The sequence below is a fragment of the Dama dama genome, chromosome 25 (genome assembly GCF_033118175.1).
Source record: "Dama dama isolate Ldn47 chromosome 25, ASM3311817v1, whole genome shotgun sequence".
In the NCBI taxonomy this organism is placed as follows: Eukaryota; Metazoa; Chordata; class Mammalia; order Artiodactyla; family Cervidae; genus Dama; species Dama dama.
Window position 1 is genome coordinate 26,533,251 of NC_083705.1, and position 14,874 is coordinate 26,548,124.

The window sequence follows — 14,874 nt, forward strand, 5'->3', positions numbered from 1 at the left end:
TATGAGTAAAGGTTCTGGCACTTAGTAGCAGGGAAGGCTCCATGAAGGTATGTAAATGTGGGTCATGTACAGATTATCAAAATGGGAAGTGGGTTAGTGGGAAAGGTGTTCTAGGTAAAAAGAAATAACAAATCAAGGCAGCCCAGAGGTAGGAAAGTGTAGGAAATGGCCAGGAGACCAAATTAGAGCAAGGCATCCTCAGATATGCAGATGACACCACCCTTATGGCAGAAAGTGAAGAAGAACTAAAGAGCCTCTTGATGAAAGGGAAAGAGGAGAGTGAAAAAGTTGGCTTAAACCTCAACATTCAGAAAACTAAGATCATGACATCCGGTCCCATAACTTCATGGCAAATAGATGGGAAAACAGTGGAAACAGTGGCAGACTTTATCTTTTGGGGCTCCAAAATCACTGCAGATGGTGACTGCAGCTGTGCAATTAAAAGATGCTTACTCCTTGGAAGGAAAGTTATGACCAACCTAGACAGCATATTAAAAAGCAGAGACATTACTTTGTCAACAAAGGTCCATGTAGTTAAGGCTGTGGTTTTTCCAGTAGTCATGTATGGGATGTGAGAGTTGGACTATAAAGAAAGCTGAGCGCTGAAGAATTGATGCTTTTGAACTGTGGTGTTGGAGAAGACTCCTGAGAGTTCCTTGGACAACAGGAGATCCAACCAGTCAATCCTAAAGAAAATCAGTCCTGAGTATGCATTGGAAGGTCTGATGCTGAAGCTGGAACTCCAGTACTTTGGCCACCTGATGTGAAGAACTGACTCATTTGAAAATACCCTGATGCTGGGAGAGATTGAAGGCGGGAGAAGAAGGGGCAACAGATTGAGATGGTTGGATGGCATCACTGACTCAATGGACATGAGTTTGAGTAAGCTCCAGGAGTTGGTGATGGACAGGGAAGCCTGGCCTGCTGCAGTCCATGTGGTTGCAAAGAGTTGGACACAAATGAGTGACTGAACTGAACTGAACTGAGTAACTGGTGAGAATATGAAATAGCATAAACACAGAGAATATAAGACTTACCAGATTTGAGTGGGGAGAAAAAGAAGGTGGGTCCTTACCCAAGAGGTTAAGGACCCTTGGGTTATGATACTTCCAAGGGTTATGATACTTCCACTCCAGGAGGTAAGTGTATTGTTGACTAGAGAGGAGATGAATGGGTGGGAGGTGAGGACAGAAGTTTCTCTAGACATTTCCAGCAGATGAAATCACAATGAAATAGGCTCACAACACTTCCTGTTATACCAGGCTGCCCCAGAGAAACCAGAGGAGTCTTTCTTTTAGTGGCTAATTGGGTGTGGTCATGGCTTTCACTGAAAGCTGTCATCAGGTCAGGCTGCACGTGCATATATGATCCAACCAACAGTACCACTCTTATCATCTAAGTGAGCACTTATATTCAAGCTGCAGCATTTTTAAAATATCACCGTACTTTGCATATATTCTAAAGTCAGCAGGATTCAGTTCATTTAGGAACAGCCTGGTTACTAAAGACAGAAGGTTTGGTACAAGGTATTATTAGCTACAAGTGTCCAGGCCGCCCAAGGGGACATTCTGTGCCCAGGTTGCTCAAGGGGACTTACAACTTCAATAGGCCTGATGTATGTGTCTGACTACCTGAGCGTGTGAGCCCTGGGTGCAGAGCTGCTGTCTTCTATCTTAAAAGCTGAATGAACCTTTGCCAGCATGTCTTCCACTTGCTTTACATTATCTTGTTCATGAATCTGTTTCTTTTTATTCTCGTGCCAAATATCCTACTTTGGGCCCAGATAGTTTTGCCCAGATGAGAGAATTATCCTTGGTCTTTTTGCATTTTTACCCATCATAAGAACCTCGTATTCCATGTAAATTCATGGCTGATTCATGTCAATGTATGACAAAAACCACTACAATATTGTAAAGTAATTAGCCTCCAACTAATAAAAATAAATGGAAAAAAAAAGAACCTTGTATTCAACTAAGTCACTGTCATGGAGGGCAGCTTGGGGCAGGGGCTGAGAGCACTGAGTCTGGAACCAGCCTCCTGGTCAGATCTTGGCTCTGATACTTACAAGCTGTGTGACCTGGGTGACCTCTCTGTGTCTTAGTGTCTCCATTAAAAATAGGAGCCTTGTCTCTTTCTCTTCCGGTCCCACGCGCTTCGGCATCTGCGGGCCCTGGTGCAGACATGGCCAAGTCCAAGAACCACACCACGCACAACCAGTCCCGAAAATGGCATAGAAACGGCATCAAGAAACCCCGATCACAACGATATGAATCTCTTAAAGGGGTAGACCCCAAGTTCCTGAGGAACATGCGCTTTGCCAAGAAGCACAACAAGAAGGGCCTGAAGAAGATGCAGGCCAACAATGCCAAGGCCATGAGTGCACGTGCTGAGGCTGTCAAGGCCCTTGTGAAGCCCAAGGAGGTCAAGCCCATGATGCCAACAGGCGGTAGCCGCAAGCTCAGCCGACTTGCTTACATTGCTCACCCCAAGCTCGGGAAACGTGCTCGTGCTCGCATCGCCAAGGGTCTCAGGTTCTGTCGGCCAAAGTCCCAGTCCAAGGCTCCAACCAAGGCCAAGCCACCTGCAGCTGCGGCTCCAGCTGCCAAGGGTGCCCAGGCCCCCACCAAAGCTACGGAGTAGAGACCTTCATCTGCCGGTGTGAGGACAGAAGGACTGGTGTGACCCCCTGGGCCGCTGTCTGCGTGGGGCTGGTGTCCTCCTGTGCTATTTGTACAAATAAATCTGAGACAGGAAAAAAAAAAAAAAAATAGGAGCCTTGGCATTACTTCATCAGTTCAGTGTGGAGACTAGATAAGTTAATACAGGGAAAGCTTTTAGGGCAGCACCTACTTTCCGGTTCAGGCCCCAGACTTCAAAGTCATCCACGACTCCTCTCTCTCACCCAACAACAAAGGCTTCCTCTTCAAGTAGTACCAGAATTTGACCGCTTCTGGACCCTCGTTATCTTGGCCTGGATTTCTCAAATAGCTTCCTCTCTGACTCACTGCTTCGGCTCTTGTCTCTGTACAACACATTGTCTACATAGCACCCAAAATCATCTATTGGCAAATTGACGCATGTCACACTTTTATTCAAAACCCAGCAATGGCCTATGATTTCACCCAGAGATAAAGCCAAAGTCTTCACAATGGTCTACAAGGCCTTCCACGGTCTGTCTCCACTGCCGCTGCCCCTCTGTCCTCATCTCCTATGACTCCCTACTCGGCTTCCTCTGGCCCAGCCTTACTGGCTTCCTTGTGTTCACTGGCCTGTGCTAAGCATAGTCCCATCTTAGGCCCCCAAGGTTTAGCTTTTGCCTCTGCCTCAGGGTCACTTCTTGGCTAAACCCCTCATCTACCTCCAATCTTTGCTCAGATGGCGCTTTCTCAATGAGGCAGACCCGGTCTACCCTATTTACTACTGCAACCAGCACCTCCCTTTGCCTTGCACTTTCTTTGTTCCATACAACTCTTACTACCTTCTAACATGCCCTACGACGTGCTTAGTTATTATTTATATTGTTTGAGGGTGAAACATGAAAGTGTTAGTCGCTCAGCTGTGTCCAACTCTTTGCAACCCCATGGACTGTAGCCTGCTGGGCTCCTTTGTCTATGGAATTCTCCAGGCAAGAATACCGAAGTGGGTAGCCATTCCTTTCTCCAGGGGATCTTCCTAACCCAAGAAACTGAACCTGGGTCTCCTGCATTGCAGATAGATTCTTTACCATCTGAGCCACGAGGGAAGCCCCCATTTATATTGTTTTTTAGAATGTCTTGCTCATTAGAAAATAACCTTGAGGGCAGACATTTTTGTCTGTTTTGTTCACTGCAAGTTCCTAGAACAATGCTGGGCATATGACAGGAGCTCAAAAAATATGAGGTTCTCTTCCTCTGCTCATTCTTTTACTGACTTATTCATTCATCCAACAGTTTGTTAAACACCTAGTATGTATCAGATTCTGTGCTGAACACTGAGTATGAAAAACAAGTCAAATAATAGCAATCCCCACAGAAATTCACACTTGGGTAGAGAGAGACAAGTAGGCAAACAAGTCAAGTATCCCAGCTGAAAGTGATTTTTAATCTGCATGATGTAGTGACACAAAGGAGGGAAAATTCTCCCTGGTAGAGGGCAGGACTTCAGAAAAGGATTGAAAGAAATGGTATCAGCTGACTTATGAAAGTTGAGAGGCTGTTTGTCAAAGAGAAAATGAAGATGAGAGTGTGCCCAACAGGCAATTCCAGGTGAGAAAAGGAAAGAAATGGCCTGACCTGAGCTTAAGGGAAATGTGTAAGGGGAATGCAGTGTTTCAGCTTCAAGGGTGCAGACCCAGGCCCAAGACTGATTGGGATGCAGGAAGGAGGAACATGTGGTGAGTTGATTTTGGACATGTGGGGTTTGAGGGGCATCCCTCCATTTAATCTTTCCCTCAGGCACTAGTGTGATGACTATTCTTTCTAGGCACTGAGGTGAGGAGAGAAGAATAAAGGGTGGTAGCTAAAGAAATGTGGGATTGAGGGATATTTTTTTTAAAGAAGAAGCATGCACATGTTTATTTCCTCTAGGGATGGCTTGAGAAGAAGAGTGAAAAGTTGCATAAACACAGTGGGGAATGGATGCACCCAGGGACAGAGACAGATTTCAAATAATCCCCAGCCTCTAGCAGGGCTGTGCAGAGTCTGGAGAGCATACATTTGTAGTGGTACTGATGCACATAATTGTGTTTGCCCATGATCGTGTGGGCACAGAGAGGCTTGCATTGACCAAGGTAGAGGTTTGCAAGAAAGATGCAGCAGAACAAGGAAAGGAGGATATTGAGAATGCCGGTAAGAGCAGATGAAGTGATGGAGCTGAAATCAGGACTCTCAAATGACAGTGATGCTTACTAAGTTCCTTATGTGTCTCATGCAATAAAATCCTCAGAACATCCCTACAAGATAGGTACAGTAAGGAAAATACAGATAAAGAAATTAGCGCTTACAATATTTAGGTAAATTGCCCAAGATCAGGCAGTTATTAAGTGGTAGCATGCTTGCATGCTCAGTCAGGTCCGACTCTGCGGTCACATGGACAGTAGTAGCCTGCCAGGCTCCTGATGCCAGGCTCCTCTGTCCATGGAATTTTCCAGGCAAGAATACTGGAGCAGGTTGCCATTTTCCTACTCCAGAGAATCTTTCTGACCCAGGAATCAAATCTGTGTCTCTTGCATCTCCTGCATTGGTCACTGTGCCACCAGGGAAGCCCATAAAGTGATAAAGCTGGTATCAAACCAAATCTGATTTCTTACTCTTACTCTTAATCATTGTGCTATAGGGCAAGGAGGGGTTGATGGAATAAAGGAGTGAACTGATTTGCAAGTTCAACTGGGAATGGCGAAAACCCAAAATAACAGTTACTTAAACAAGGTAGAAATTCTTTCTCATGTAAAGTTCCAGCCATATGCAGTCAGAGCTGAGTTGGTTGCAGTTGAGTATCAGAGACCTAGAAACTTTCTGTCTGGTGGCTCTATCATATGTCACTTCCATTCCCATAGTTATCTCATGATCCAAAATGGGTGTTGGAATTCCAGCCGTTATTAATACATACATGTTTCAGCCAGTATGAAGGAGGAAGAGGATAAGAGAAGGACTTGATCTCTCCATTTAAGGACACATAACAAAACAGACAACTCACTGGCCAGAATTTAGTCATAGGGGTTACATTTAGCAGAAAGAAATCTGGGAGGTGTAGTATTAATTTTAGGTGACTCTGTATCAAGATAAAACCAGGCACTCTAGGGACTTCCGTGGCAGTATAGTGGTTAAGGCTCAACGCTTCCATTGCAGGGAGCGTGGGTTCAATTCCTGATTGGAGAACTAAGATCCTACATACTGCACAAAAAATGAAAACTAAAAAAGCTTAAAAACTTTTTTTAAAAAAGGGGTGAAAACCAGGGATCTTATGACTATGGAAGAAGGTGAGTGGGGATGTTGGAAGACATAGGCTGTGGTAAGAAATTCAGTGTGGAGATAGATAGCACTGTGTGGCTCTGGAAGTGAGAGGTGACACGAAGTGTATGATGGTTATTGGAACGGAACAGATGAAGAGGTGTCAGGCATGGCTCTGGATGGGTTGTCCACGTGAATGCTAAGAGCCTCAAGATGGTGAATCTTGGCACCGCGTTTAGTCAAATGTCAAAGAGCTCTGAATAGGGGTGTAAGGGCAAGAAGAAAATAAATGACAACCATGACAAAAGCAAAGTGATAAAAGTCTCAAAATCTGGGCTGCACCTGTATTAGGTTATTTTTTAAATAAACTTTAGTATAGTTTTAGACTTACAGAAAAATCACCAAGTTAGCATAGAGAATCCCATAAATGCTTACCCAGTTTTTCCCATCATTAACATGGTATTAAGTACGTACATTTGTTACAACTAATGAGTCAATAATAATACATTATTATTCAGTCCATACTTTATCCATACAGATTTACTTAGTTTTTACCTAATGTTCTTTTCTCTTCCAGGATTGCATCTAAGATACCACTACATTTAGTTGTCATGTCTCCTTAGGTTCAGCTCCTCTTGGCTGTGATAGTTTCTCAGACTTTCTTTGTTTTTTGATGACCTTGACAGTTTGAAGTGTACCGGTCAGGTATTTTCTAGAATGTTTCTCCTTTGGAATTTGTCTGATGTTTTTCTCATGATTAGATGTTTTATTAGTTTTTAAAAGGAAGACAATAGAGGTAAATTATCGTTCATATCAAGGGTACATACTATCAACATGACTTTTCACTGTTGATATTAACCCTGATCATGTTCGTGATTGAGGTAATGTTATTCTTCATCGTTTTATACTTTATTGTTTGGAAGAGAGTCATTATGTATAGTAGCACTTGACAATACCCCCTTGAGAGCTAAGCTTCTGCATAAATTATCTGGAATTATTCTGCTTGAGTAAGTTGCCTATTCTCCCCCATTTATTCATTCTCTCATTTATTTGTAATCATATGGATTCATGAATATCTATTGTATACTTCGGGTTATAATCTAATACTACCTCACTTAATTTGTTGCTCAAATTCTTCCAGCTTTGGCCACTGGGAGCTCTCCCAGGTGGCTCCTGTGTCACTTGGACATACCTCTACTTCCTTACTTTCTGGCACTGCAAGATGCTCCAAACTTATCTTGCGTATTTTCTGCCCCAGTCCTAGAATCTGCCAATTCTCCATGGGCCCTGGTTTCTTTGGCTGGAGAATGGTATTAGAAATCAAGATGAAGCACCAGGTGTGCTCATTACTACTGGGGTGTCATTGCTTCTAGACCCTCTCAGCTGACAAAGCAAGGAAGTATAGGTGTACACTAACTGATTTATATGCATATGTCTATAAATGTTTCTATATGTAACATCTGTATCTATATTAAGATAAGCATAAGTTCATATTAATATCATCAATTCTAATCCATTACTAAATGGATCATTCTAGTGTTGCCCCTTGCTTATCTGTAACTCCATGAGAAACCCGGCCCCAGTATCTACCATGCATTTACTTAATAGTTCAGTTCTAGTATACATATGTAACAGTTTCAAAACTGGTAACCCACATCCCACTTAATCAACTAGAGTTCCTTTTCTCTTTAATTTAGAGACTCCATTCATTTCCACAATTGCTTAGATCAGCAGCTTTGCCCCTCATCCTCTTCGATGAGGCTGTTTCATATATTTGTAGTACAGTTCGATTATTTTGTCACATTCTACCTTCTATCTTGGAACCCTCTCACCTTCTAAACAATTTTAAAAATGTTTTGCATCCTTTTAGGTTGACTCTTTGTGCTTTAAAACTCTTTTGAGTTGTGACAAATATGTGGTGTCAAATATCCACCATTATCATGCAGCATAGTTTCGTTGTCCTAAAAAATCCTCTGTGTTTTGCCAGTTCAACCTTTCCTCACTTCGAATCCTTAATATTCACTAATCTGTTTACCATCTCTATACCTTTGCTGTTTTCAAAATGTCATATGAATACAATCATGTAGTATGTAGCCTTTTCCAGATTAGATAGTTTCACTTCAGTTCAGTTCAGTCACTCAGTCGTGTCGGACTCTGCGACCCCATGAGCTGCAGCACGCCAGGCCTCCCTGTCCATCACCAACTTCCGGAATCCACCCCAACCCATGTCCATTGAATCGGTGATGCCCATTCAACCATCTTATCCTCTGTTGTCACTTTCTCCTCCTGCCCTCAATCTTTCCCAGCATCAGGGTCTTTTCCAATGAGTCAGCTCTTCACATCAGGTGGCCAAAGTATTGGAGTTTCAGCTTCAACATCAGTCCTTCCAATGAACACCCAGGACTGATCTCCTTTAGGATGGACTGGTTGGATCTCCTTGCGGTCCAAGGAACTCTCAGGAGTCTTCTCCAACACCACAGTTCAAAAGCATCAATTCTTCAGCGCTCAGCTTTCTTTATAGTCCAACTCTCACATCCATACATGACCACTGGAAAAACCATAGCCTTGACTAGACGGACCTTTGTTGACAAAGTAATGTCTCTGCTTTTTAATATGCTGTCTAGGTTGGCCATAACTTTCCTTCCAAGGAGTAAGCGTCTTTTAATTTCATGGCTGCAATCACCATCTGCAGTGATTTTGGAGCCCCCCCAAAATAAAGCCTGACACTGTTTCCACTGTTTTCCCATCTATTTGCCATGAAGTGATGGGACCAGATGCCATGATCTTAGTTTTCTGAATGTTGAGGTTGAAGCCAACTTTTTCACTCTCCTCTTTCACTTTCATCAAGAGGCTTTTTAGTTCCTCTTCACTTTCTGCCATAAGAGTGGTGTCATCTGCATATCTGAGGTTATTGATATTTCTCCCAGCAATCTTGATTCCAGCTTGTGCTTCCTCCAGCCCAGCATTTCTCATGATGTACTCTGCATAGAAGTTAAAAATATGCATTTAAGATACCTCCATGTCTTTGTGTGGTTTGAGAGCTCGTTCCTTTTTATTACTCAGTAATAATTCATTGTCTGAATGTACCACATTTCTTTATTCATTCACCTGTTGAAGGGCATCTTTATTGGTTCCAGTGTGGGAAGATTATGAGTAAAGCTGCTATAAACATTCATATGCTGATTTTTTTGAGGATGTAGGCTTTTGAATCATGTGAGTGAATGCCTAAGAGCACAATTATATAGTAAGACCATATGTTGCTTTGTAAAAAGAACTGCCAAAAGTTCTTCCAAAGTGGCTGTACCACTTTGCATTCCCACCAGCAATGAATGAGAGTTCCTGTGGTTCCACATTCTCTTCAGAATTTGATAGTTGCAGATTTTTGAGTTTTAGACAGTCTAATAAGTATATAGTGCTATCTCAGTGTTGTTCATTTCCACTTTCCTTATGACAGGTAATATTTCAGTTCAGTTCAGTCACTTAGTTGTGTCCAACTCTTTGTGATTCCATGGACTGCAGCAAGCCAGGCTTCCCTGTCCATCACCAGCTCCCGGAACTTGCTCAAACTCACGTCCATCGAGTCAGTGATGCAATCCAACCATCTCATCCTCTATTGTCCCCTTCTCCTCCTCCCTTCAATCTTTCTCAGCATCAGGGTCTTTCCCAGTGAGTCAGTTCTTTGCATTAGGTGGCCAAAGTATTGGAGCTTCAGCTTCAGCATCAGTCCTTCCAATGAATATTCAGGGTTGATTTCCTTTAGGATTGACTGGTTGGATCTCTTGCAGTCCAAGGTAATATTTAGTATAATCAATTTCTTTTTATTCCTCATGTGAAATGCCTTCTATTTTCTGATTTTTGAAAATTTCCACACATTATCCAGCCTTCGTTCAAGTGCTTTCTCATCTGTGAAATCTTTACAAACGTCATGAGCCCTTATTAACACCTTCCTCATTTGACTTTCTATTGCACTAAGTGGAGTGACATCATACTTGTATCTAACTTGGTCACATTTGGCTACAGATCCCCAGTCTTTACCTGTGATTATGAAACACAAGCTTTACAGTTTGCAGCAAATGTATTTGGTGGCTAAACCTGACTTGGGCAATGAGAAACCATCTTTTTATTCATCCGCACAGGATGAATATTTATATATTTTACTGCAGATATATGGATGTGTTTGATTATGTAGTGCTGCTCAAAACTGTACTGTTATGTTAAATGATATACTGCACATGTACATATTCTCCTCAAAAACTCCGAGGTTACATTTAGTAATCCTCAGTGGAGTGGCATTATTTAAATTGGGGGACAGGGGTGGGGGAGGAAATGGATCTGAAGAGGCTGAGAGATACCTTAGGCTTCTGAGAGTAGGGGAAACCTTCACCTTCCTTTGATAGTATCTCTGGAAAGAAATGGCTCCAGGACATCAGACAGCTCCAGAGAGAGCCCAGTAAAGATTTCTGGGATGTGAGGCTAATCCTAATGTAGAAAGGAGCTACTGAATCCTTGGGGAGAGGGAGGGAAGGTCAGTGGGCATCACAAGAGCCATCTCTAAGATCAGATGACAAAAATTATTCTCCCCCACCCAACCTACCCATACCTTGAGAAAATCATGGAAAGAACAGATATTTCTATCTGTTAGATAGAACCAAACAAGTAATAATAATAGTCAGGGTTAGAAATTAAGTTGGACTATAAAAAAAACAGAAGAGGTTCTATTTCTTGAAGTCATGAGTTTGGGGGCTAAGAATCATACCTGATATAAAGAGGAAAAGTTACATCTAGTCCTCACAGAGATGTATATCCATGTTACTGAAATAAACTGCCTAAGGTCTCACATCTTAGATGTCCTTGAATCAGCATCCAAACCTGAGTACGGATTCACAGATCTATGCAGTTTCTGTTTTCCATTAGTAGACATCCATGTGGCATCATGTGGTCTGATTGTTTACATTATGGTTCTGTTCCGTATATTTTCTGCACTTGTATACTGTGTAACTCTCCAGCTTCCTTCTTTGTACCATTTTTCAAAATGAAACCAGATAAATGCTTTCCACAATTCTCTTACCCTTGTAAGATTAATCACAGTTCCCAAGAGAGAAGCTCTAAGACTGTGACTTTTAAGAATATAAATCAATTTCATACCTATAGACAAACTAGCCTAGTGTGGCAATTCTTCATTTAAAATCTATTTCCTTTGCCATTATTTACTTCTTTCACTGGAGAGCACTTTTGCATAAAAGTGCAATATATTTTGTCATCTTTTTGTTGAATCAAAAAGAGTTACTTTAAAGGAGTAACATCTAATTTTTCTTTTTCTAATTTCTTTTCTTCTGGGGCATCTGTTGCTCCTGGTTGGTGGTGATGGTGGTGATAGTGGTCTGGGCGTTGGTGATGGTGGTGGTGGTGTGGTGTGGTGGTGGTGGTGGTGGTGTGGTGGTGTGGTGGTGGTGATGAAGGTGGTGTGGTGGTGATAGTGGAGTGGTATTTGTGGTGCTGGGTGATGGTAATGGTGGTGGTGGTGGTGGTGTGGTGGCGATGGTGGTGGTGGTGTGGTGGTGTGGTGGTGTGGTGGTAGTGATGAAGGTGGTGTGGTGGTGATAGTGGAGTGGTATTTGTGGTGCTGGGTGATGGTAATGGTGGTGGTGGTGGTGGTGTGGTGGTGGTGTGGTGGCGATGGTGGTGGTGGTGTGGTGGTGTGGTGGTGTGGTGGTAGTGATGAAGGTGGTGTGGTGGTGATAGTGGAGTGGTATTTGTGGTGCTGGGTGATGGTAATGGTGGTGGTGGTGGTGGTGTGGTGGTGGTGTGGTGGCGATGGTGGTGGTGGTGTGGTGGTGTGGTGGTGTGGTGGTAGTGATGAAGGTGGTGTGGTGGTGATAGTGGAGTGGTATTTGTGGTGCTGGGTGATGGTAATGGTGGTGGTGGTGGTGGTGTGGTGGTGTGGTGGTGTGGTGGTCTGGGCGTTGGTGATGGTGGTGATGGTGGTGGTGGTGTGGTGGTGATAGTGGAGTGGTATTCATGGTGCTGAGTGATGGTAATGGTGGTGGTGGTAGTGGTGTGGTGGTGATGGTGGTGATGGTGGTCTGGGCATTGGTGATGGTGGTGATGGTGGTCTGGGCGTTGGTGATGGTGGTGATGGTGGTGGTGGTGTGGTGGTGATAGTGGAGTGGTATTCATGGTGCTGGGTGATGGTAATGGTGGTGGTGGTGGTGATGGAGTTGTGATGTGTGATTGTTTTTAATATCTAGTGGCTTCCTTTGACACTTCCATGACTTTTCCAACTTCTTTTTTTCTGGACTACTATTGACTACCATAGACTAATTGCACGGATTGTTGTTGGTCTTCCCTCCTAGGGTCAAACACATGAATCCCCAAAGTGAATGTTGCTATTATTTTTAGAATATTTTATCTGTGATTCACTATCACATTGTCATTTTTGTACAGTAGTCTTTCTTGCCATTTGTTAAAAGTTCTAACACTTCAGGGTTGTGACACCTGTACTGCAATGAACTTGATCTTTGCCTAATTCATTGTTGTATGCCTGCATAGTTTTCTTTCTTTGTTTTCAGCTTTATTCAGGTATAATTAACAAATAGGAATTGTGTATATTTAAGGTATGCAACTTGATGTTTTCAATACATTGTGAAATGATTACCATAATCAATCTAATTAACATATTCATCACTTTATATAGTTGCCATTTTCTTCTTTCCTCTTTCCTTCCTTCCTTCCTTCCTTCTTGCTTTTTTTCTGGTAAGAGCACTGAAGACCTACTCTTTTAGCAAATATCAAGTATTTAATAACAGTGTTGCTAACTGTAGTTACCACATAGTACTTTAGATATCCGGAACTTTTTCATCATGTGTAGCTGAAGCTTTGTGCTCTTTGCCAGTATCTCCCCGTTTTCCCCTCCCAACTAGCCCCAAGCATCCCCCATTCTATTCTCTGCTTCTATGAGTTTGGCTACTTTAGATACCTCATATTAGTGGAAGCATGCAGTATTTGACTTTGAGTCTGGTTTATTTCACTTAACATAATATCTTCCATGCTCATTTATGTGGTCACTAATTTTTTCAAATGTGTCCTTGTAAGGGATATGTTTTTGTGGCCCTACATTCCCAGCTGGCAAATATACATGACACAGTTTATTTTTTTAAATTTATTTATTTATTTTAATTGGAGGATAATTGCTTTACAATGTTATATTGGTTTGTTGTATGATGAGAATCAGTCATAACTACATATATAACTCTCAAACCTTTCTCTTGAACCTCCCTCTGACCCACCCCCCACCTCAACACAATTTTTAATAACTGAAGAAAATCTTGGATATGAAAAAGATATGGACTGCATTGATAAATAACTGTTTGCTCTGATAACTGAGGTAAGAAATGTGGCAGTGTTACCATGGCTTATAAATAGATGGTGGATTCTTCAATACTGTAAAACCTACATGTCAGATCTTTCCCCCTAATTAGTTGGTAATTGAATTACATATTGATTCTTCAGTTTCTCCTTTCCTTATTTTTATAATTGCTTGAAAAATGGAAAAGATTGTTAAAATAAGACAGAAATGTGTGGTTTATGTGTTTAGAGGCAGTGGCGGAAAGAAGGGTCTATGGATCTGTAACTGGGAAGCTTTCAAGGAGAAGAGCACAAGGACAAGTCCATAATGATTTGATTGTTAAGATGTCGTTTTTTTTTTACAATGTTTACAATATGAAACTTCAATGTTTAATTGATTGTACCCTTGCAGTTCCTGTAGAAATTAAATAATTTTATTCTAGTTTAAGTACAGAATTAGAAAGAAGAAACAGCTTGGTTATTTCCATTTTTTTTTTCCTCCTAATTCTTCATTTCAAATACATTGTTTTTCCCAGTCTAATTTAAAAAATAGTATAAGCAATAAGTAGAAAATGTGGAAAACACAAAAAGTACAATTATAAAATGAAAAATCTACTTATATTCCCGTCCATCCAAAGAGATCCACTGTTAACACTTTTATATAAATTTTGGATAAGTACTGGCAAATAATGCTGCGTAAACAACCTCAACATCTCAGTGGTTTACAACAACTAATATTTATTTTGCAACTCATGGGTCTGTGGGTTGGTTGGGTTGATTTTGCCTGGACTCAGTTAGGCCGGGCTATACACATCAGGTCTGGGCTGAATCCATCTCATGTGACTTATTTTGGGCCCCAGCTTAAGACACAGCACTAAAATTTTTCAGTAAAATGATATGAAGAGGGTATAAGCTAGGCTGATAAAGAGTGGGTAGGGCTACAGATGAAATAGCACTGGCCGTAAGTTGCTAATTATTGAAACTGGGTTTGCTATACTATTCTCTCCATTCATTCATATGTTAAATTTTTTACATAATAAGGAGTTAAATTTGTATCCAAATACTGTTTTTACTATTAGAAAATTCTTTAATACCAATCCTTTAAGCCTGCATACCATATTATTATTATTATTCCTTTACAGCAAATACTGTGTGTCTAACTTATGATCCTGTAGTGGTCAACAATTGATCTTAAGATCCTTCCAAAGGTCCATCAATTTTTATTGACACTCCAGACTTGTTGTGTTTGTCTGATTCAGTGTGTTTTCAAAAATAGATCCAGATAAAACTGGAAAATATCTTAATAATGAATATACCAGGATCACCACTCTCTCTCCTGCCCCCTGGGAGGAATAATCAAATCAAATTCAAAGCAGTTCTACTGTTTTTTAATTTATAGGCCATCTGTCATCTTATGTATTTTCTATAGATTCCCAGGGCTTATAAACATTATAACCAGCCATTCCATTCTTCTGTTAAACCCCAAGAGGACTCCTGGGGTCTGACCAGAAGGGCACTCTACGCTAATCTCACCTAGCTTTGTCCACTTCTGCATTTAAGAAGTAAGTCCTCAGTGAGGGGCTGGCTCATCACACTCTCTTCT

The 14,874-nt window shown here is 41.6% G+C and overlaps 1 protein-coding gene across 1 annotated transcript; it reads left to right on the top strand.

Annotated features, from left to right (window-relative positions):
- The first annotated feature begins 2,129 nt into the window (after positions 1–2,129).
- LOC133046566 (large ribosomal subunit protein eL29) lies at positions 2,130–2,768 on the top strand. The gene has a single exon (XM_061129442.1). It carries the CDS (start codon positions 2,182–2,184, stop codon positions 2,638–2,640), a length of 459 nt encoding a protein of 152 aa, XP_060985425.1. The 5' UTR covers positions 2,130–2,181; the 3' UTR covers positions 2,641–2,768.
- Positions 2,769–14,874: the final 12,106 nt, after the last annotated feature.

What these genes read in the sequence shown, in the direction of transcription:
- LOC133046566 (XM_061129442.1), top strand. Translation starts at nt 2,182, where the DNA reads ATGGCCAAGTCCAAGAACCACACCACGCACAACCAGTCCCGAAAATGG.